Below are 24,267 nucleotides of genomic sequence, written 5' to 3' on the forward strand. Positions count from 1 at the left end.
ATTTTACTACCTTGGTTGTATAATTCAGCATGTTTTGATGATTGGTGCCCTGCATTGATTGAGTGCAGAGTCTAGCAAGAGTCCTACCCGATTCTTAATTCATGAGGTGCTTGATATTGCTTTCCTCCTGTGTGTAGTCCTTTTCATTCTCTACATTAACTTTGATCATCCATTGCTCTGCCTGCTTCAATGTTTTACACAACTCTGTGTGATTTCTGAATTTCTACCCCCAATTTGGTATCATCTCCACATTTTGGCCATTTGTATCGAGTTTCTAAATCCAAATCATTTCCATAAATTACAAAACATTTTGGTCTCAACAGTGACTCCAAAGGCACACCCAATTTGCTGCAACTCCGATAAACGAACATTTTTCAGTCATTTCTGATCCACACTCAGAATTTCCCAATGCGTCTGTTATTAACATGGGATTGCCATCTATCTCTGAAGACTTCTATGTTTTGAGCCATGTTAGCTGATACTGGTCATTAATTTTGTGTAGATATTTTCAAATCAACCTGTTCAGAGATGTCATTACACACCCCTGGGCAGAGGGTCCGAGTTCAAGTCCCACCTGCTCCAGAGGTAGCGACAGTTAATTTTATGAACATTATCAATGTTAGTGAAGGGAATGTTATTCATGCCTTTCCTTGTGAATACTTGGAAGAAGTTAATCATTAACAATGTTTATTATCTTCTGCCCATTACTGATCCTGCCACAAAGTCGTCCTTGACCTACAATGACTCCTAGCTGATTAGCGTGTTAAGTGCAATTCTCTGCCTTCCTTTTCAATGTCCTCCAGCTCTATAACCACCACTAATTGCCACCTCTCCCCAACAGATTCTCTGGACTTCTTGTATTTCCTTACCCCACCTTCAACCTGATATTTGAAACTTTACCTGCGTGTTCTGAAACACCTCTATGCTTTCCTTTCTGACTTGAAGATCCTCTTTAAAATCAACTCTTTGGAGAAGCTTTTGGTTGCCATGATGCCTTTTCTGCAGTTCTTTGGTTCTCTTCTACATGCTACCTTTATTATTGAAATAACACCAAAGAATCTATTAATTTTGCTTTGTAATCCAAGCCACATGTCTGTTTTTATATGTGCCTCTGGCAGTTTGCATTTGATTTCTATCCTTCCTGTCGCAGAAACTGTAACATCCCACTCGTTACCTGATGAAGGAGCGACACTCTCTGAAAGCTTGTACTGTACTTCCAAATAAACCTGTGGACTATAACCTGGTGTTGTGTGATTTTTAACTTTGTCCAGCCCTACTATTTGCAAGGTATAAATGAACTAATGCAACCTGCATCTGGATTGGCTGGTTGGTTGTCTGTTCTATTGAACCATGAAAGGTTTTAATGTTTTGTTTTGAATTCTCTTCTCCTTCCTCCATCTTCCTAAAGGTAATGGCTCCTTGTTAGGCCCTGGCCTGTGGTGATGAACATTCCCCAGTGGCCAGTCATAGATACTTCCATTGCAGAAAATGTGTTGCTGGAAAAGCGCAGCAGGTCAGGCAGCATCCAAGGAACAGGAGAATCGATGTTTCGGGCATCAGCCCTTCTTCAGGAATGAGGAAAGTGTGTCCAGCAACTTCCATTGCAGCCAGCTTGATAACAAGTTGGGGCAGCAAACTACCCTAATTTAATTTCTCCCCCTCAAAACCAAGAAAGTTTGGTATTCTAGGGAACACCTAAGACATTGTAGGTGGGAACATATAATTTAGCATTGATCAAGGATAAAACTTAAAACCAATTAAGTCTCTGTGAGTCATTTACTGACATCCTATTTGACTGAGCTATCAGGAGGCTCAGTGCTATGTGTTTTAGTAACTGGTTACTGTATATATCAGTGGCTGGGCACATACTGATCTTAATCTGACTTGGAGGTGCCAGGGCTGGACTGGGGTGGACAAGGTTAAAAGTCACACCACACCAGTTTATAGTTCAACAGATTTATTTAAAAGCTTTTGGAGCGCCACTCTTTCATCAGGTGGTTGTGGAGGTTAATTTGGTTGACTGTTTAGTTTGTGGATAACCTGACTTGATAAGACCACAATATAATGAAGCACTGTCACCCAGAGATGGTGAGAATTTGTTTGTGTCCTCTGCAGGCCGACCAAAAACAATGTGAAGAAACGTTTTGCCACGCTTCAGTTTCTGAGCAGTAAAAGCTGATGGAGAAGAAACAAAACATCTCCTACCTCGGTCAGCTCTGGAACATGATCCCTTTTATATCTGGTCTGCCATCAGCTTTCCGCAATAATGCAAATGGGGCTTCTTATGGTTATATTTGTTCATGTTTATCTTGCACTGGGGAAGCATCAAAGCAAATGCATCCAGGAAGTTGTGGTCCTCAGGAATTGTTAACCAGCTTTGCTTGGCTTTGTTCAAGGTTAACGGGACCTTTCCTGATATAATCAGCTAACATACTGCCAGCTAGGAGCAAGCTGCTTTGTTTGATCATGGGCTCACTCAGTCACAGCTCATTTGTATTAGCCCACTCAGGTGTAGTTATCAGCTTTGTGTTTTTGTTTTAAAGTTCCAATTTTATGCTCAGCTCTTACAGTGTAAAATACATTCGCTTGAGCAGGAGTTTTAATTGTTGACTTAGATTTTTGAAAGTAACATGCAGTCTCCAATGAATTAGTGACTCTACATATATTAAACTGGTCATTGTTATTAGTAGACAAACTTGTTGAGTGGGATATGCAGAGCAACTTGTTTTGATAAATATGATTCTCCCACATACTCGCAGAAATTAGTGATAGATTATTTTAATAAACTTGGCAATCCCTTATCCTTTAAATTATGTCCAGTTGATGACTTGCTGGTCATTTAATATAATTACCAAAAATAAATCACCCAACTCCTGGCTGAGGCCAACTCCGATAGATTTCCACTTTCTTTTAACAGCTGACAGCGGTTTGAAAGTGGAATTAGGCTGGCACTTACAGAATTGGCCACCTTCCATGGTATAATTTTCTATGAAAAGCCTTAAGTCACCCAATAATATGCAAAATTGTCAAACTATTGCAAATTGTTAATAGAATTATTCTTCTGAGTACATACATCTTCAACTTGTTTCTGTACGAGAGATCATCATATCTTAAGGAAGCAAAGTAGGGCCTTTTCTAAGTAAAGGCATATTCTGATGTGTACTATGAAATAGTGCTAGGCTGGCTCAGTGGCAGCGCGTTCATTTCTGAATGAAACCATCTCAGTTACTCTGATCAAAGTTCATCATATTGTTTTTTTTTTGGAAATGTCGGTTCTAAAGCAGAGGAAATACTGGATTTCACTTTTTGTTCTGCAAGACTCTGCCCTGGTGTTTTACTGTCATTTTGTGTTAAAAAGCATTTACGAGAAATCCATAAGAGCATAAAATGTCAGAGCATAAGTAGGCCATTCAGCCCATCATGTCCGCTCCACCATTCAATGAGATCATGGCTGGCCTGATAATCCTCAACTTCACTAATCTGCCTTTTCCCCATAACCCTTGATTCCCTTACTGATTAAAAATCTGCTGATCTGAGCCTTGAATATGCTTAACAACCCAGCCTCAACAAGCTCTGTGGTAAACAATTTCACAGACTCACTGCTGTCTGAGAGAAAGAATTTCTCCTTATCTCTGTCTTAAATGTGTGATCCCTTTATTCTGAGATTAAGCTCTGTGGTTATGGACTCACCACAAGGGGAAACAACCTTTCCACATTTACCCTTTCAGGTCCTCTAAGAATCTTCTTCCATTAAAATCCTAGGATGCATCCACATGAGGTCCAGGGGACTTCTCAGTCTTTAGCCCCTTTAATTTCCCTAGCACTTTTTCTCTAGAGATACTATCATCTTTATTAACTTTCCTCCTTTTGACTCTTGAATATTTAGTGATTTTGATTATTATCATAGAATCCTTACAGAGTGGAAACAGGCCGTTTGGCCCAACAAGTCCACAGTGACCCTCCGAAGAGTATTCCCACCCATACTGATTACCTTACCCTAATACTCTACATTTCCCTGACTAATGCACCTAACCTAGACATCCCTAAACACTATGAGCAATTTAGCATGGCCAAATCACCTAACCTGCACATCTTTGGACTGTGGGAAGAAACCAGAGCAGCCAAAGGAAACCCATGCAGATGCAGGGAGAATGTGCAAACTCCACACAGACAGTTGCCCGAGGCTGGGGTTGAACCAGGATCCCTAGCGCTGTGAGGCAGCTGAGCTAACCACTGAGTCACCATGCCATGGCTTTTTGAAAGCCAGTTATGTCATCTACTGTGAAGTCTGATATAAAGTACTTATTCAATTCTTGTGCCATTTCATGGTTCCCCATTATTATTTCTCCAGCCTCATTTTCTAAGGGACGGATGGCCACTTTGGCTTCTCCCTTCTCTTTTACATGTTTAAACAAGCTCTAGCTGTCTTGCAAATTAGTTCTCATAGTCCTTCCTCTTTATTGTTTTTTTTGGTTGTCTTATGTTAGTTTTTAAAGCTTTCTCAATTTCTGGCTTACCACTAAGTTTAGCCACATTGTATGTTTTTCTTTCAATTTGATCCTATCATTAATTTGCCTGGTTAACCGTGTTTGGCTAATCCCCTTCCTAGAATTCTTCTTCATTGCTGTGAACCATGAACTATTTTCTTAAACATCTTCAAATGTTCCTCAACTGGCTTTTCCTGCTAAAGCCTTTCCTCGTGTAGTCCAACCAGTTCTTCTCTTGTTTCTTTGTAGTGTCCTTTATTTAGGTTTAGTACAGTTGTTTTTGGCCCAAGATCCTCCCTCTCAACTGAATGCTAAATTTGACCACGTTATAATCATTGTTTCCTTGGGGATCTTTTACGCTGAAAACCAACAGCAAGCCTCCTTTGAAAATAATTGATAAAGCGTTGGCTGACTTGAATTTTAAAACCGAGAGAGAGAGAGAACAAGAGAAAGGTTCATTCAGAGAAAAGAGGTCCATTACAACAGAATTGGTGTCAGTAGCAGTCTCCAAGCAGTTAGGACTGGGATAAAGTTCTGAGAAGAAAGGTTCAAAAGCAGAAAGCTGTGGAGTTGTCAGAAGGGAATTTATCCAACAAGGTTGTTGAAGACATGATTTAAGGAATCTATATTCAGATATAAATGAACTAAGTTGGCAGCTGGTTTTCAGTTTCCTTTCTGATGGACATCACTAGCTGAGCTAGCATTTATTGTTCATCGCTAGTTGCTTTTGAGAAGTTAGTGGTGAACTACCTTCTTTAACTGCTGCAGTTCAGACAGCTATAGATGGACCTCCAATGCTGTTAGGGAGGAACGTCCAGGATTTGGATCCATCAAAACTGAAGGAATGGTGTTATATTACCAAGTCAGGATATTGAGTGGCTTGATGGGGGACATGCGGGTGGTGATGTCCCCATGTATCTGCTGCCCTTTATTTTTCCAGATGACAGTGGGTCGTGAGCTTGGAAGATGCTGACTAAGGAGCTTTGGTGGGATTCTGCAGTGTGCATCTTATAGATGGTGCACACTACTGCTACTGAACATCAGTGGTTGGCAAGGTGAATGTTTGTGGATGTCGACCAATTAAGTATTCTCAAGGAGATACATTAGCTAAAGAAAATAGAATCGAGTAATTGTATAGAAATTTGTCAAAAGGGAAACGGATTACATTTGCGCCAGGTGAGCAACAAGCTTCAGCACAAAGTTCGAGGCTTCACTGAGGTTTGAGTGTCTGTAGGGGCTTTGTTGAGATAAAAGGGATGAATCTTTCTCTCTAATGTTTGTAGTGAAATTGCTCCAGTAGTGCCACTGTAGTACACACTTTTGTGTAAAAATAATTTTTAGCATCTTTTTGTACTTTGGCAGCCTATTGGGAATGTGCTCAATGACTGACCCTGATAGTAAGCAAAAAGAGCAATAAAGCTATGGTCCATCATGTTCCACTCTGGATTCAGTTAGTCCAGTATCATCTTCAGCTAGCCATGGCGGGGGGTTGAGGGGTACAAGTAGGAATAACAAACTGATTTGGATGATCAGCCATGACCATATTAGTGGAGCAGACTTGAACAACCAAAAAGCCTACTCCCCCTGCTTCTTTTTCTATGTTTCTATGTTTTAAAAGTCCGAAAATGCCTGGTCACAAACTGTATGACTTCCTGGTTTAATTGGGGCAGAACATTGCAGATGACACCAAAATCGGAGGTGTAGTGGACAGCAAAGAAGATTATCTCTGATTACAATGGGATCTTAGCAGATGAGCCAATGGGCTGAGGAGTGGCAGATGGAGTTTAATTCCGATAAATGTGAGGTGCTGCATTTTGGAAAGCAAATCTTAACAGGGCTTATACACCTAGTGGTGAGGTCCTAGCGAGTGTTGTTGAACATAGAGATTTTGGAGTGCAGATTCATAGCTCCTTGAAAATAAAGTCACAGGTAGATAGGATAGTGAAGAAGGCGTTTGGTATGCTTTCTTGGTCAGAGTATTGAGTACTGAGGTTGGGAGGTCATGTTACGGTTGTACAGGACATTGGTTAGGCCACTGTTGGAATATTGCATGCAATTCTGGTTTCCTTCCTATCAGAATGATGTCGTGAAATTTGAAAGGGTTCAGAAAAGATTTACAAGGATGTTGCCAGGGTTGGAGGATTTGAGCTATAGGGAGTGGTTGAATAGACTAAGGCTGTTTTCCCTGGAGCATCGGAGGCTGAGAGGTGATCTTCTAGACATTTATAAAATCATTAGGGCATGGATAGGGAAAATAGACAGTCTTTTTTCTGGGGTGATGGAGTCCAGAACTCAAGGACATAGGTTAGAGTGAGAGGAGAAATATATAAAAGATAACTAAGGGGCAACCTTTTCACGTAGAGGGTGGTGCATGTGTGGAATGGGCTGCCAGAGGATGTGGTGGAGGCTGGTACAATTGCAACATTTAAAAGACACCTGGATGGGTATATGAATAGGAAGGGTTTGGAGGGATATGGGCTGGATGTTGGCAGGTGGGGCTAGATTGGGTTGGGATATGTGTTCGGCATGGACAGGTTGGATTGAAGGGTCTGTTTCCGTGCTGTACATCTCTATGACTCTATAAGTGGTCAACCAGCTGCCAAGAAGCTACTTAAATGTTGTAGTGCAAGGTTTCCCCACAGTGGAGGTCAGGTCCCAAGGGAGGAGCTCGGGCTGAAATTTTGGGGTGGTGAGCTGCAAAGTAGCAATGATGGCTCCCATACCCACTGGTTTCATAGATGTCCTCCCCTAGCCAACCCTTCAACAAACCATTTCCCGTTGCTAACTGAATTGGGAATTTTTTTTAAGCTTCAAACAGGGGAAAAGATTTGCAAAATCCCATCGGAGTGAACATTAGCCTGGTTACCCAGCTCTTGTCAAAAGCCAACATCTTGAAGGAGATGTGGGGGAGGGTTGGGGATTAAGTAAATATCAACAGTTTGTAAACCAGGAGGCACAGGAGTACATCTCGCTGATCCCAGGTATACTCTTTTCTTTAATGACAATATATTGCCTGATTGCACCCATCTTCCATCCCAAGAACAAGGATTTTCCCCTTCTCCAGGCAATCCTCGCCCAACCTGGATGGACCCCCTCTTCCATAAGCAACTACAGGTTTTCAACACAAAGGTACAGCCTGGTAAAGCATGTCATGTCTGACTGGATGATAAGCCTAACATAAAACTAAAAGAAACATTCTACAAAAATTGTGAGATGTAGCACACATTCTGACCAAAAGTAGGAATTCTGGGAAATAAAATGCATGCTGTGGATTTATAAATGTAGAGTTTATCGTAAGCGTGTAACAAGGGCAAAGTGATTTTAATTGCAGTTTTATTTTTCATGTAGGTTAGGATAAGCAGATTGTTATATATTGAAAGGTAGTGAGTTTCCTGAAAGGAGTAATATAATAATTTTCTGCAATAATATACTATTGGACCAATGAGGGGAGCATATTAGATTTAGTAATGAGTACTGAACCAGATTTAATTAACAAGCCTAACAGTATGTAAATATTTATCAAATAATGATCATAATATGGTCAAACTCAGAGTGAACAACAGAAGATTTGTTTGGTGATACAGATTCAATCCAATCGGGGACAAGCGCTCTATTTGATAAATTTTAAAATTGCTAACGGCTGCTAAAGAAATAGCAAACAATATAAGGCTAAAAGAAAGATCTGACAAAAAGTACAAGATGTAGCATCGATTCTGACCAAAGGGTGACAAAGATTGACAGAACAGATTGAGAGAGCTGTAAGGAGAGAGGATGAAAAGTATGGGGTCGGGGAAGTAGAATGTTGGGAATGGGGAAGGGGGAGCTTGAAAACTGGTTATGATTATTTTGTGAAAATAAGAAGCTAATTAGATATTTTGAATAATTGGTTTGTACAATCATTTGAGATAGAGAAATGAGTCAGCATGGCCATGGAAGCTAATGTTGAATCAGGGACAAGGCTGACAAAGATTAATATAAGCTAAACAACAGACCAGGTGCAGTCCATCTTGGGGTTTTGAAGGATGTAGATGAGAATATCATGGTTACCGTTATTATAAGTTTAAGAGGCATTCAGGCAGACACATGAACAAGCAGGCAATAGAGGGAGACTGACCATGTGCAGGCAGATAGGACTAATTTACAATAGCTTCATGGTTGGCACAGACTTTGTGGACCAAAGGGCCTGTTCCTATGTTGTGTTGTACTGTTCTATGTTCTATAGTCTTGTGTGGTTCTCTTGATGTGGGAGTTTTCCTTGATTTTGAAAAATTTTGTCTGTGCTTTAAGGAGAGCGAGAGAAAAAAACCCAGGATTTGGAGAACAGTGAGCCTAAGGTCTGTTGTTAGGTATAACTAGAATTTAGCATTAAAGATGGAGTGGCTGGTCACCTTGAAGATGTTGAGATGATCAGGGACAGACTCAGTACTCCTTGTTAAATCTAATTTATAAAATGTGGATAAAGCTTAATGAGATTTATTTTTGCAGATGTGATAAAGGTAGTGGACAGGCTATGGCTATGGATGTTATTTGTAGTCTTCCAAAGAGGTTTGATTAGATTAGATTACATTACAGTGTGGAAACAGGCCCTTCGGCCCAACAAGTCCACACCGACCCGCCGAAGTGCAACCCACCCATACCTCTACATTTACCCCTTACCTAACACTACAGGCAATTTAGCATGGCCAATTCACCTGACCTGCACATCTTTGGACTGTGGGAGGAAACCGGAACACCCGGAGGAAACCCACGCAGACACGGGGAGAACGTGCAAACTCCACACAGTCAGTCGCCTGAGGTGGGAATTGAACCCGGGTCTCAGGCGCTATGAGGCAGCAGTGCTAACCACTGTGCCACCTTGCCGCCCACTAAGGTTTGCTAAGGTGTCTCATTAAAAGACTATTGGTTGATGATGAAGTTGCCTGTTTAGAAAACTGTCGGATGGCAGGAGATGGTGAGTGTGGATAATGAGTGGGGTACTCCAGTTACTGGGATGAAATGAAGGGCCTGCTGCAAGCATCAGTGCTGTGGTCTCAAACCATCATCTATTTCATCAGAACTTGGATGTTTGGACAACAAGTCACAACAATTCGTGACATTGTAAGCAATACAGGTATCAAACTATGGTGAGAACTTGATAGATTGTCAATTTTCAACATTGTGACGTATGAATTTTAATGTAGACCAGCCACTTTGGATTATACTGTTCAGTGTAGCTTCTAAATGTTGAAAAGCAAGAAAGAATCTGGATGTAGGTTCATTTTCAGACGTTTCATCACCATAAGAGGTAACATCTTCAGTGAGCCTCTGGACGAAGCACTGCTTGTGTTTCCTGCTTTCTATTTATATATTTGGGTTGGTGATGTCATTTCCTGTGGTGATGTCATTTCATGGCGATGTCAATTCTGTTTTTTTTTCCTCAGTGAATGGTAAATGGAATCCAAGTCAATGTGTTTGTTGATAGAGTTCTGGTTGGAATGCCATGCTTGTAGAAATTCTCGTGCATGTTTCTGTTTGGCTTGTCCTAGGATGGATGTGTTGTCCCAGTCGAAGTGGTGTCTTTCCTTACCTATATGGAAGGATATTAGTGAGAGAGGGTCATGTTGTTTTGTGGCTAGTTGATGTTCATGTATCCTGGTGGCTAGTTTTCTGCCTGTTTATCCAATGTAGTGTTTGTTACAGTTCTTGCAAGGTATTTCATAAATGACATCAGTTTTGCTTGTTGTCTTTCAAGTTCATTAGCTGCTGTTTTAGTGTGTTGGTGGGTTTGTAGGCTACCGTGATGCCAAGGGGTCTGAGTAATCTGGCAGTCATTTCCAAGATGCCTTTGATGTAGGGAGAGTGGCTAGGGTTTCTGGATGCATTTTGTCTGCTTGTTTGGATTTGTTGCTGAGAAATTGCGGATTGGGTACATTTTTGAATACACTGTATAGATGATTTTCCTCTGCTCTGTGTAGATCCTCTGTGCTGAAATAATGTTCTAGTGCAGCTTCATTTGTGGATGTTGGCATGATTGCTTCTGTAGTTCAATATTTGGTCCATATGTGTTGTTTTCCTGTAGACACTGGTTTGAAGTTGCCCATTGGCTGTTCGCTCTACTGTGACATCTAGGAATGGCAGTGTGTTGTTGTTTTCCTCCTCTTTAGTGAGGAGGCCAGTAAGGATATTATGCCAGTAAGGATATTATTGATGGTCTTGAAGGTTTCCTCTAATTTGTTTTGTTTAGTGATGACAAAGGTTGGGTTGGATGGTTGGCAGAACTGTTTGTTTGAGTCTCTGCTACTTCTCAAAACTCGCTAAGCAAGAAAGAATTGAAGTCCAACAATGTGGGTGTCTAAATACATACATAATCAAAAAGCCATTGACAGACACCGAGAAATAGGAGAAAGTGAGGACTGCAGATGCTGGAGATCAGAGTCGAGAGTGTGGTGCTGGAAAAGCACACAGGTCAGGCAGCATCTGAGGAGCAGGAGAATCGACATTTTGGGTATAAGCCCTTCATCAGGAATGAGGTTTGTGAGCCAAAGGTGTGGAGAGATAAATGGGGGGGGGGGGGGGGGGGGGAAGGTAGCTGAGATAGTGATAGGTAGATGAAGGTGGGGGGAATGGTGATAGGTCGGATAGGAGGGTGGAGGAGATAGATGGGAAGGAAGATGGATAGGTAGGACAGGTCATGAGGGTGGTGCTGAGTTGGAAGGTTGGATCTGGGCTAAGGTGGGAGGAGGGGAAATGAGGAAACTGGTGAAATCCCATGTGGTTGGAGGGTCCCAAGGAGGAAGATGAGGCATTCTTCCTCCAGGCGTCCGTCTCTAATGGTGATCGACTCAACACTGACATCTTCTACAAACCTATTGACTCCCACAGCTACTTGGACTACACTTCCTCCCACACTGCCTCCTGTAAAAACACTATCCTTTATTCTCAATTCCTCTGCCTCTGCCGCATCTACTCCTAGAAGGACCAGTTCCACCATAGAACACAGCAGATGGCCTCCTTCTTCAAAGGTCGCATTTCCCCTTCCAGCACATCTCCTCCACTTCCCTGCCTCTGCCCTCGAACCCGATCTATCCATGCACACCAAGGACAGAACACGACCCCCCCCCCCCCCCACATCGGTCCTCACCTTCCACCACACCAACCTCCATATACATTGCATCATCCTCTGCCATTTCCACCACCTACAGCCTCCACCACCAGAGACATATTTCCTTCTCCAACCCTATCTGTCTTCTGTAAAGACCTTCCCTTCACGACAGTTGTCAGGTCCATGCCCTCCCCTCCTGGCACCCTCCCATGCCACCGCAGGAATTGCAAAACCTGTGCCCATTTCTCCCCCCTCACCTCCGTCCAAGGCTCCAAAGGAACCTTCCACATCCATCAGAGTTTTACCTGCACTTCCACACATGTCATTTACTGTATCCATTGCACCCGATGCAGTCTCCTCTACATTGAGGAGACAGCACGCCTACTTGCAGAACGCTTCAGAGAACATCTCAGGGACACCTGTGCCAACCAACCCCACTGCCCTGTGGTGAAACACTTCAACTCCCCCTCCCACGCCCCCAATGACGTGCAGGTCCCGGACCTCCTCCATCGCCAAGCCCTAACCACCCGACTCCTGGAGGGAGAATGCCTCATCTATGCCTTGGGACCCTCCAACCACATGGGACCAATGTGGATTTCACCAGTTTCCTCATTTCCCCTCCTTTCATCTTACCCCAGTTCCAACCTTCTAACTCTGCATCGCCCTCATAACCTGTCCTATCTGTCCTACCTGTCCAATCTCCTTCCCACCTATCCGCTCCATCCTCCTCTCTGACCTTTCACCCTTACCCCCACCTTCATCTACCTATCGAATTCGCAGCTGTCTTCTCCCCACACCCACTCCCTCTCCCATTTATCTCTCCAACCCCTTAGCTCACAAGCATCATTCTTGACGAAGGGCTTTTGCCCGAAACATTAATTCTCCTCCTCAGATACTGCCTGACCTGCTGTGCTTTTCCAGCACCATACTCGAGACACAGAAATAACCAAAGCATTACTCGGATGCTGGCCTTGTATCTAGATGGCTCGTTTACAAGATGGTCAAATTCAGACTTCAGCTATGCAGATCCCTGGTTCAGCCTTGAGCAGTTCTGGGCACCACACATTGAGAAGGATACATTGGTCTTGGAGGATGTACAGTGTAGATTTTAGCAATGAAATGTAACATCACCTTGGACTCCAGCTGTAAACTGCAAATTGATATTCCAGAAACTAGAGTCATATTGCTTGGAATTGAGTGATATGGTCTAAGTTATCATGGTGTTATCGGAATTAAGATCGATAAAGAAAAGCTACATTCACTGATTGGGGAGGCAAAATCTAAACATTAGACCTAAATATTCCAGGAATGAACTTGGTAAATACTTACACACAAAGGGTAGTAAATGCTAAGAATTCTCTTCTGTGAATAATACTTGGCTAATTGTTAAGTTTATATCTGAAATCAGTTAATTAAAATCTAGCAATGTTATTGCTGTAGAGAGTAAAGGCAGTTATTTGGAGCTGGGTCCCAGACCCGCTGTGATCTCACTGAATGGAACAAATTCGAGGGGCTAGAGGTTCTACTCTTATTCCTTTATTCCTAGTGTGAGAAGGAAAGGCTGGATCGAAATCTTTCCCTTGGAGTGTAGGGCATTGTAGGGTGACCTTAAAGAGGTTTACAAAATCATGAGGGGTGTAGATAAGGTGAATAAAGGTCTTTTATCGAAGGTGGGGGAGTTCAAAATTAGGGACCATATTTTTAAAATGAGAGGAGAAAGATTTACAAAGTTCCTGAGGGACAATGTTTTCACACACAGGGTAGTTCGTGTGTGAAATGAACTGCCCGAGGAAGTGGTAGGTGCAGATACAGCTACAATACTTTAAAGACATTTGGGTATGTACATGAATAGGAAAGGTTTGGAGGGATATGAGCCAAACACAGACACGTGAGGTTAGTTTTAGTTTGGGAAACATGGTTGATGTGAACAAGTTGGACCAAAGAGTCTGTTTTTCGTGCTGTTTGACTCTCTGTGTGCAATAGGCTTCCAGATAATGTAGTGGAGGCCCCATGCCTGGAGTTAATAAAAGAAACATGATTAGTGTTGGCAAATTAATCTGTTGCTTGGAACTATCCTAATTCCTTGTTTATGAAACTTTCTATCTGAATATTGGCCTGCAATATTTGTAGCACTGCTAGCACTGAACTATTGTACCAGCTAGTGGTGTAGGTAAAGTGCAATGAAATGTAACATCATTTATTGTCTCAGGTTACTCCTTACTGAATAAACTGGGATGCTGTCATCTAATTGGCAATCCTCAGAACAAAAGAGTGCTTGTTGTCATTAAGCTTCGGTTTTAAAATTGTGATCCATGCTCGTCCATTCAATTATGTTTAAAACATTTTTAGCTTCCTTATAAATTGATTGATAACATGAGCAATGATTGCCAACATGCTACTTTAAAAGAAACTGTTGTTGAGATATGTAAGTGATGGAAGCAAAGAAAAATCTCTAGCTACTACTCTGAGCTACTGATGGGGCCATTTCAGAAGCCATAAAGATAATAAATATCGTGTAACTAAGCAACACTTGACAAAGCCAGATCATGTAGAAATGACAGTTCCCCTTCCCTGACGGACACTACAATAGCAATTGTGTTTTTCCATCAATCCCATGGTCATTATTTCAGGAGTTGATGATGTGTATGGGCCTAGATGTTGACTGGATTATTGATCTCAAGGAAACTCCAGAAGAACCTGTCGTCTTTTTAAATGTTAGTCATGACCGAAACCGGGAGTCAATTGTCTTAATTTGCACACTGATGCTTTACTTGGTGAGTATTTTTAACATTTGTCTCTTTTCCTTTTCTACCCTTCCTTCAGCTGATTACAAAGAGAGTTTCAACACTATTGGAAACATTGAAGAAATTGCCTACAATGCCATCTCCTTCACATGGGATGTGAATGAAGAAGCCAAGGTGAGTTTACTTTTGAGGAGCAGTCTTCACTAGTAGGGAGTCTTAGTTGGTGTCACTGAACGCAGAGTCAGAAGATTGTGGGTTCATGTCCCAGTATTAGACCTTAAAAAATATAGGTTGATTATCCAAGACAGGTCTGAGGGAATATTGTACTGTCACATCTTTCAGGTGAGATGTTATACTGAGACATCCCTATCCCTCAAGTAGATAGAGTCATAGAGATGTACAGCGTGGAAACAGACCCTTCAGTCCAACCCGTCCATGCCAACCAGATATCCCAACCTCATCTCGTCCCACCTGCCAGCACATGGCACATATCCCTTCAAAGCCCCTTCCTATTCATATACTTATCCAAATGCCCCTTAAATGTTGCAATTGTACCAGCCTCCACCACATCCTCTGGCAGCTCATTCCATACATGTACCATCCTCTGCGTGAAAAAGTTGCCCCTGAGGTCTTTTTTATATCTTTCCCCTCTCACCCTAAACCTATGCCCTCTAGTCTGGACTCCCTGACCCCAGGGAAAAGACTTTGTCTATTTATCCTATCCATGCCTCTCATAATTTTGTAAACCTCTATAAGGTCACACTTCAGCTTCCAATGCTCCAGAGAAAACAGCCCCAGCCTGTTCAGCCTCTCCCTATAGCTCGAATCCACCAACCCTGGCTACATTCTTGTAAATCTTTTCTGAACTCTTTCAAGTTTCACAACATCTTTCCGATAGGAAGGAGACCAGAATTGCATGTAATATTCCAACAGTGGCCTAACCAATGTCCTGTAGAGCCGAACATGACCTCCCAACCCCTGTACTCAATACTCTGATCAATAAAGGAAAGCATACCAAACACCTTCTTCACTATCCTATCTACCTGCAGCTCCACTTTCAAGGATCTATGAATCTGCACTCCAAGGTCTCTTTGTTCAGCAACACTCCCTAGGACCTTACCATTAAGTGTATAAGTCCTGCTCAGATTTGCTTTCCCAAAATGCAACACCTCGCATTTATCTGAATTAAACTCCATCTGCCACTTCTCAGCCCATTGGCCCATCTAGTCTAGATCCTGTTGTAATCAGAGCTAACCCTATTTGCTTTTCACTACACCTCCAATTTTGGTGTCATCTGCAAACTTATTAACTGTACCTCTTATGCTCGCATCCAAATTATTTATGTAAATGACAAAAGGTAGAGGGCCCAGCACCGATCCTTGTGGCACTCAACTGGTCACAGGCTTTCAGTCTGAAAAACAACCCTCCACCACCACCCTCTGTCTTCTACCTTTGAACCAGTTCTGTATCCAAATGGATACAGAACCCTGTATTGTATTCCATGAGATCTAACCTTGCCAATCAGTCTCCCATGGGGAACCTTGTAGAACGCCTTACTGAAGTCCATATCGATCACATCTACTGCTCTGCCCTCATCAATCTTCTTTGTTACTTCTTTAAAAAACTCTATCAAGTTTGCGAGACATGATTTCCCAAGCACAAAGCCATGTTGACTATCCCTAATCAGTCCTTGCCTTTCTAAATACATGTACATCCTGTCCCTCAGGATTCCCTCCAACAACTTGCCCACCACCGAGGCCAGGCTCACCGATCTATAGTTCCCTGGCTTGTCTTTACAGCCCTTCTTAAGCAGTGGCACCATGTTTGCCAACCTCCAGTCTTCCGGCACCTCACCTGTGACTATCAACGATACAAATATCTCAGCAAGAGGCCCAGCAATCACTTCTCTAGCTTCCCACAGAGTTCTCAGGTACACCTGATCAGGTCCTGGGGATTTATCCACCTTTAATCATTTCAAGACATCCAGCACTTCCTCCTCTGTAATCTGGACATTTTGCAAGATGTCACCATCTATTTCCCTATAGTCTATATCTTCCATATCCTTTTCCACAGTAAATACTGATGCAAAATATTCATTTAGTATCTTCCCCCATTTTCTGAGGCTCCACACAAAGGCTGCCTTTCTGATCTTTGAGGGGCCCTATTCTCTCCCGAGTTACCCTTTTGTCCTTAATATATTTGTAAAAACCCTTTGGATTCTCCTTAATTCTATTTGCCAAAGCTATCTCATGTCCCCGTTTTGCCCTCCTGATTTCCCTCTTAAGTATACTCCTACTTTCTTTATACTCTAGAGTATTCTTAGAGTGAATACTCTAAGGATTCACTCGATCTATCCTGTCTTTTCCTGACATATGCTTCCTTCTTTTCTTAACCAAACCCTCAATGTCTTTAGTCATCCAGCATTCCCTATGCCTACCAGCCTTCCCTTTCACCCTGACAGGAATATACTTTCGCTGGATTCTTGTTATCTCATTTCTGAAGGCTTCCCATTTTCCAGCCGTCCCTTTACCCGTGAACATCTGCCCCCAATCAGCTTTCAAAAGTTCTTGCCTAAGACCATCAAAATTGGCCTTTCTCCAATGTAGAATTTCAACTTTTAGATCTGGTCTATCCTTTTTCATCACTATCTTAAAACCAATAGAATTATGGTCACTGACCCCAAAGAGCTCCCCTATTGTCACCTCAGTCACCAGATCTGCCTTATTTCCCAAGTGTAGGTCAGGTTTTGCACCTTCTCTAGTAGGTACATCCACATACTGAATCAGAAAATGGATCTTGTACACACTTAAGAAATTCCTCTCCATCTAAACCTTTAACACTATGGCAGTCCCAGTCAAAGTTTGGAAAGTTAAAATCCCCTACCATAACCACCCTATTATTCTCACAGATAGCTGAGATCTCCTTACAAGTTTGGTTCTCAATCCCTCTGACTATTGGGGGGGATCTATAATACAATCCCCAATAAGATGATCATCCCTTTCTTATTTCTCAGTTCCACCCAAATAACTTCCCTGGATGTATTTCCAGGAATATCCTCCCTCAGCACAGCTGTAATGCTATCCCTTATCAAAAATGCCACTCCCACCCCCTCTCTTGCCTCCCTTTCTATCCTTCCTGTAGCATTTGTATCCTGGAACATTAAGCTACCAGTCCTGCCCATCCCTTAGCCATGTTTCCGTAATTGCTATGATATCCCAGTCCCATGTTCCTAACCATGCCCTGAGTTCATCTGCCTTCCCTGTTAGGCCCCTTGCATTGAAATAAATGCAGTTTAATTTATTAGTCCTACCCTGTCCCTGCATGCCCTGACTGTTTGACTCACTTCTGTTCTCAGCTGTACCCGTCTCAGATTGATCTCTTTCCTCACTATCTCCCTGGCTCCCACCCCCTACCAGCTCTAGCAAATTTCCCTGCCAGTATATTAGTCCCCTTCCAATTTAGCTGCAATCCGTCCTTCTTGTACAGGTCACTTCTACCCCAAAAGAGATTCCAATGATCCAAAAATGTGAATCCTTCTCCCATACACCAGCTCCTCAGCCATGCATTCATCTGGTCTATCCTCCTATTCCTGCCCTCACTAGCTCATAGCACTGGGAGTAATCCAGATATTACTACCCTTGAGGACCTCCTTTTTAAATTTCTGCCTAACTCTCTGTAATCTCCCTTCAGAATTTCAATCTTTTCCCTTCCAATGTCATTAGTTCCAATGTGGACAATGACCTCCTGCTGACCCCTCTCCCCCGTGAGAACATTCTGCACCCTCTCTGAGACATCCTTGATTGTGGCACCAGGGAAATAACACACCATTCTGGTTTTTCTCTATTGGCCACAGAAACGTGTGTTTGTACCTCTGACTACAGAATCCCCGAACACAATTGATCTCTTGGAAGCCGACGTACCCCTCGTTGCATTAGAGCCAGTCTCAATACCAGAAACTTGGCTGTTCATGCTACGTTCCCCTGAGAATCCATCACCCCCTACATTTTCCAAAACAGCATACCTGTTTGAAATGGGTATATCCACAAAAGACTCCTGCACTAGCTGCCTACCTCTCTTACCCTTCCTGGAGTTAACCCATCTATGTGACTGTATCTGAGACTTTCCCCCCTTCCTATAACTGCCATCCATCACATACTGTTGCTGTTGCAAATTCCTCATCGCTTCTATCTGTCTCTCCAACAGATCCACTCGATCTGATCCCAACACAGGATTTTGAAAAAGCCCATTGAAAGTTAACTCTGGCGTCCTGGCCAATATTTAGCCTTGCTTTGTTATATTGTCTTAGTCAATCTATATCTGCACACCTAGCAATGATAATTGAAAGGTGAAGTCAAAGGACTATTTGGGTTATCACATCAGCAAATATTCAAATGGAAATAAAAAGAACTGTATAAGTTGGTCTTTTGTTGTCACCGTAACTCAAAATGAAGGAGATTCAGTGTCCATTTATAAAGAGGGTCTCTTTTACAACAATGGAGCAGGAGCAACTCGGAGGAAATTGTTGCCTCAAAATGATTCTACTCTAAAAGAGTTTATTTTCAATATTTGCTCTCTGACCATGTCGGAATAAACTTGATGGAAGGTCATTCACCTTGAGCCAAAATGTAAGCTACCATTATGTTAGTGCTGTCAGGTATTCAATGGCTATGATTAAGAAGGCCTTTCTAAATAGAGAATGGGTCAACTTTAGGCAGCACTGGGGAGTTCTGCCTTTCAAACAGGATTGATTGATTGCTGCTTTGTTATTTTTCACATTTGACAAGGAACCAATAAAGCTGGACAGGAAATTTGATCTCATTACAATAATAGGATCAGAGAAAATATAATTCTCGTAGAGCAACTTGGCTTAGAGTCTTGGCAGAAAATTGTTTCCTTTCATGGCATAAAATTATGTGACCAGGATTGGAAATTCATTACTCAGGAGTAATTCATATAATCTCCGAGTTGTTAGTGTCTAAGAGAAACAGAAATGTACCATTATACCCATTTAAAGGTGTGTTGGAGTGTTTTTGAAGCAAGGTACATACACTTCAGAATAATTAGCTATTTCTGTGACTTGCCACACTCTGAATTTCCATAAGAAGCTAATATTTACCACATCCAGAAGACACTCTGAAATTTCAAGTCAATGGGTTAAACCCATCATGCTTTCCACTAAGACAGAATGCATAGCTGAAGTGACACATGTAAGGCCTGTGAAAGCCCCAGTCGGACATGTCCTAGTTTTTGATGAAGCAGAGCTGTCAAACTGACAGACGTCCCTATTGTCATCAACTCCCTCCTCTTGTGATCTGTTCCATTTAGGCCATTAAGGGAAGGGTTGTGTTTTGATAGTATTAAATAACTGCCATTGACTGAGCATTCCTCTGGTAAATGGATAGCCAGTGGTCTCTTTATTGACTTTTAAGTTTTTGAACAGGCTTATACAAAAATAGTTTGTAACACCATTGATGGATATTGGACCATAGCTGTTCAAAATACAAGCTAATCAAATTATCAATTTATTTAAACAAAACTAGTGCATTTAAATCCAGTTCTTAAAATAAGGCTTAACTTTTAAGCTTCCACTTTAGCTCTCCAGACAGGTATTGTCTGCATGACTAAGCATTACAATTAAACTTACTATGACATTTCATGTTGCTAGGATACAGTCATAGTTGAACTGACTTGAAAGGTTACTGCAGGAAGAAAGTTTGTCAGGTACATATTATTAACAAAGCTAGCGCTTTCAATCGTTCCTTTCAAATATGTGAGTATTTGACATAGGATGCTGCTTCTCTTACCTGATAGCAATGTTTCATTGACTTGCACACATTGGCGAAATATGGCAGGTACAAAGATTGTTCTTCCTAAGTGGGTTGTGCACAATGGGCTGTGCTATAAATCTTTAAATATTCTTTGACACAGCATCGATGGATGAATGTTCAAGCTTTGCTTTTCACACTAACTGCTCTGAGCTGCCTTGAGCAATTAATCAGGAAATTGGGTTAATCATGTCATCCAACTGTAAGTAGCAACAATCAGAAGAAAGTCAAAGCTGATGGCAACCAACAAAAGTGGACTTCTTGGTTGTCGACTAAATTTTACAAATATGCACAATGTCCCAGAGTAAACTGAGCCTTGATTTTTTGGGTTCTCACTTTTCTCAGCTGTTTATGAGCTCAAGGAGCTTAGCAAGCAATCCCTTTAGAGGTCCTTTTTGGAAGTTGAAATGTGTCTTCAATGATAGTTAAAGAGTATCATATTACTTTACTGTGCTTTTCTTTTGTGAGCTATAAAGTTGACTTTATACAAGTTTCTGGTGACAATCCCAAGCTATAACCAGGAAACAAACAGAAAGGAAGACTATTTTTCAATTCCTATTATTCTTGAATGATGAGTTTTTTTTAAATGGGTACTTTCAACTTGTGTGGACAAATACTTCAATCATGAAGGGCTAAAATTAGAATAACATCAAGGTCAATGATTTTCCAACTTAAACTGCTGCCACAGTCAGCAGGCCAGCCAGCATCTCTGCAAAGAGGAAGTAAGTCATTGTCCTGAATTTATGACCAGAATTCATATTGACCTGAAACATTGTTTTCCCACTTTTTTCTAATAACATGAATTGTTGTGGTCCCAACAAGAACCCCTGTGGAATTCCACTAGCCACCAGTTGCCATCCTAAAAAAGATCCCTTTATCTCTACTCTCTGACTTCTGCCAGTCAGCCAATCCTCTATCCACCCCAATACCTTGCCTCTAACACCATGGGCTCTTATTTGCAACCTCCTGTGTGCCAACTTGTCAAAGGTCTTTTGGAATAGATCACACACTGGCTCTCATTTTTCTGACTTGCTCATTTCCTCCTCAGAAAATTCTAATCGATTTGTCATGCATGACAGTTGACGAAGCCTTGTTGATACAGTCCTAAATTAACACCACTTCCAAGTACTATGCAATCACATCTTTAATAATGGACTCTAAAATCTTATCAACAATCGAGGTCAGGCTAATCGGCCTATAGTTTCCTGTCTTCTGCCTCCTTCCTTTCTTAAACAGGGGTGGTACATTAGCCATTTCCCAGTTCTCTGGGAAGCTCCCTGACTCCAGTAATACCTGAAAGATCACCTCTCATCTGAATGCTTCTAAAATCCCCTCAGCTATCTCCTTCAGAACTCTGGTGTAGTCCAGCTAGTCTGGCTGATTTATCCACCTTCACACCTTCCGGTACCTCCTTAATGATGACAACTACACTCACCTCTGCCCCCAACTCTTGAAGTTCTGGTATATAGCTGGTGTTTTCGATGTGAAAACTGATGCAAAGTACTCATTCAGTTCCTCTCCCATGTTTTTGTTCCCCATTTCTACTTCTCTAGCCTCATTTTCCAGTGGTTGAATATCCAGTCTTCCCTGTCTCTTACCGTTTGGAGATCTAAAAAAAACTCTTGCAATCTTCTTTTATATTGCTAGTTAATTTACTCCCATGTTTCATCTTCTCGCCCTTACTGGTCTTTTTAGTTATCTTCTAGTTTTTAAAGGTTTCACAATCCTCCTGCTTCCCACTAATCTTCACCATGTAGTATGCTTTTTCTTTTGCTATTCTGCTGTTTTTGACTTCATTTGTCTCATGGTTGTCTCATCCTCTGCTTAGAACGTTCTTCCTCCTTGGGTGAATTTCTGCTGTGCCTTCCATATTACCCCCAGAAATTCCTGCTAATGCTGCTCCACCATCTTCCCTGTTAGGTTTCCCTTCCAATCAATTCAGGGCTAGCTCCTCCCTCATGTTTTACTCAATTGCAATACAGTCACATCTGATTCTAGCATCTCCCTTTCAAACTGCAGGGTGAATTCTATCATACTGTGGTCACTGCCCCCTAGGGGTTCCTTCTCCTTAAACTCTCTAATCAAGTCTGCCTCATTACACATCTCCAAACCCCAGAACTGCCTTTTCCCTAATGGGCTCTACCCCAAGCTGTTCCAAAGAAATTGTTTCATAGACATTCCACAAATTCCTTTCCTTGGGATCCACTACCAACCTGATTTTCCCAGTCCAAGAATCACAATTTCTGGAGAAAGTTGCTGGGGAAAGGAAAGAAACTAAAGACTGTCAAGTGCCCTGGAAATGATGCCCTTCATCACATGATCTTAAAAGAATTGACTGTAGAGATAGTGAGTGCTTTAGTTGTAATCTTCCTAGATTTCCTAAATTCTGGAAAGATCTCAGTAATTGGAAAATTGTGACTGTAGCAATCATGTTCATGAAAGAAGGGAGATAGAAAATAGAAACTATAGTCTAATTAGGCTAACAAGTGTTCATGGGGGAAATGCTGGAATCCATTGTTAATGAAGCATTCTAAAAGTGTATATATGCTGTCACCATGGTTTTCTGAATTGGAAAACATTTTTAACTAATTTATTTGTCTACTTTTGGGGCAAATCAAGCAGACCACAAAAAGGGGAGTGAGTTGATGTACTGCATATGGGTTTTCAAAGGCATTCAGTGAGGTGCTTCATAAATGGTTCCTACACAATATGAGAGCTCATAATGTTGGGAGCGATATGTTAACTTGGAAGGGGCATGGACTAAAAATGGAAAACAGAGTCAGGATTAGTGGGACTTTTTAGGTGGCAAACAGTAACTAGGAATACCACAAGGATCAGTACTGGAACCTTCCAGCAATCTACTTTAATGACTTGGGTGAAGGAACTTAGTGTCTTATCGCCAAATGTGTTAACAATTCAAAGATAGATGGGAAAGCAAGTTGTGAGGAGGATACATAGGGCAGAATTTTCTGCTTCTGGTGTGGCTTGAGCAATGGTAAGAGAGGTGAGAAAGTATTGTGAGAATGAAGACATTGGATTCTTAACATAGAGAAACGTTTTCCCAGTTTTCCCCTCCAGTCTTAAATGGTCACTTCAGAATCTTGCCCTTGATCAATGGACTACCAAATTTCCATGCATTTGCATCTTAATTACTTGCGTTTTCCAATTCTTCTCTCCTTCACTGAAAAACTGGGCACAAATCCCCAAGGTGTTAATCAGAGCAGGACCCTGGTGACTGCAGCTCACTGAATGTGTGTCATACCCAGTATGTAACAGCTTCCTCAGAGCAATGTCCCTGTCTTCTCCATGGGAACCATCCTCCACAATCCTTCATTCACACAAGTTGACATTAAGAAGCCACTGGCCTCACCACATCAACATGGCTGCACTCAGACCAACCTTGACATCATTCAGCCCTTCACCATTTTACTTTGAGGGCCACTGGATCCCTATGACTTGTTTCTGCAAGGTTGCCTTACAAACAGGGACTGAGACACATCTTTTAAATAGAATCCCCACTGTGGAAACAGGCTATTCAGCCTAACAAGTCCACACCGACCTTCCAAAGAGCATTCACCTTCGACACATCCCTCTACTCTATCCCTGTAACCCTGCATTTTCCATGAGTAATCTACCTAATCTACATAGCTCTGCACACAATTTAGCATGACAAATCCACCTAACCGCATGTTTTTGGACAGAGAGGAAACCACAACATCCGGCAGATACCCACACAGACACGGGGAGAACATACAAATTCTACACAGACCCGAGGCTGGAATCAAACCCGGATCCCTGGCGCTGTGAGGCAGCAATGCTAACCACTGAGCCACCATGCTGCCTCTAAATAGAGTGGTTTTACATAGATGGATTTACAAACTGTACCAGTTACTAGGAGGCTGCCAGTTGCTGTATACTTCACATTCCTTTCTTGGTGCATACCCACTTCTTATGAGTTTATATCTAACAGGGTGTTCTATCTGATGCAGAAATGCTCAACTCCTGTGACATAAGAAACTGGACATGGTACTGAAGAATATAACAAATTTATTACGACTAACTATAATGTACATGAGTGCCTATGTGAATGTAAACTCTTAGATTACAAAAGAGAAGCATATTTCCCTAGT

General features: G+C 41.9%; 1 protein-coding gene across 1 annotated transcript in view; it reads left to right on the plus strand.

Annotated features, from left to right (window-relative positions):
* Window positions 1-24,267, plus strand: part of grhl2b (grainyhead-like transcription factor 2b) — a 153,265-nt gene that overhangs the window by 102,649 nt on the left and 26,349 nt on the right. Inside the window, exon 8 of the mRNA XM_072570711.1 lies at window positions 14,392-14,486. Coding sequence (XP_072426812.1) covers window positions 14,392-14,486 — 95 coding nt within the window. The remainder of the gene's footprint in view (window positions 1-14,391; window positions 14,487-24,267) is intronic.

Source organism: Chiloscyllium punctatum, chromosome 5, assembly GCF_047496795.1.
Source record: "Chiloscyllium punctatum isolate Juve2018m chromosome 5, sChiPun1.3, whole genome shotgun sequence".
In the NCBI taxonomy this organism is placed as follows: domain Eukaryota; kingdom Metazoa; phylum Chordata; class Chondrichthyes; order Orectolobiformes; family Hemiscylliidae; genus Chiloscyllium; species Chiloscyllium punctatum.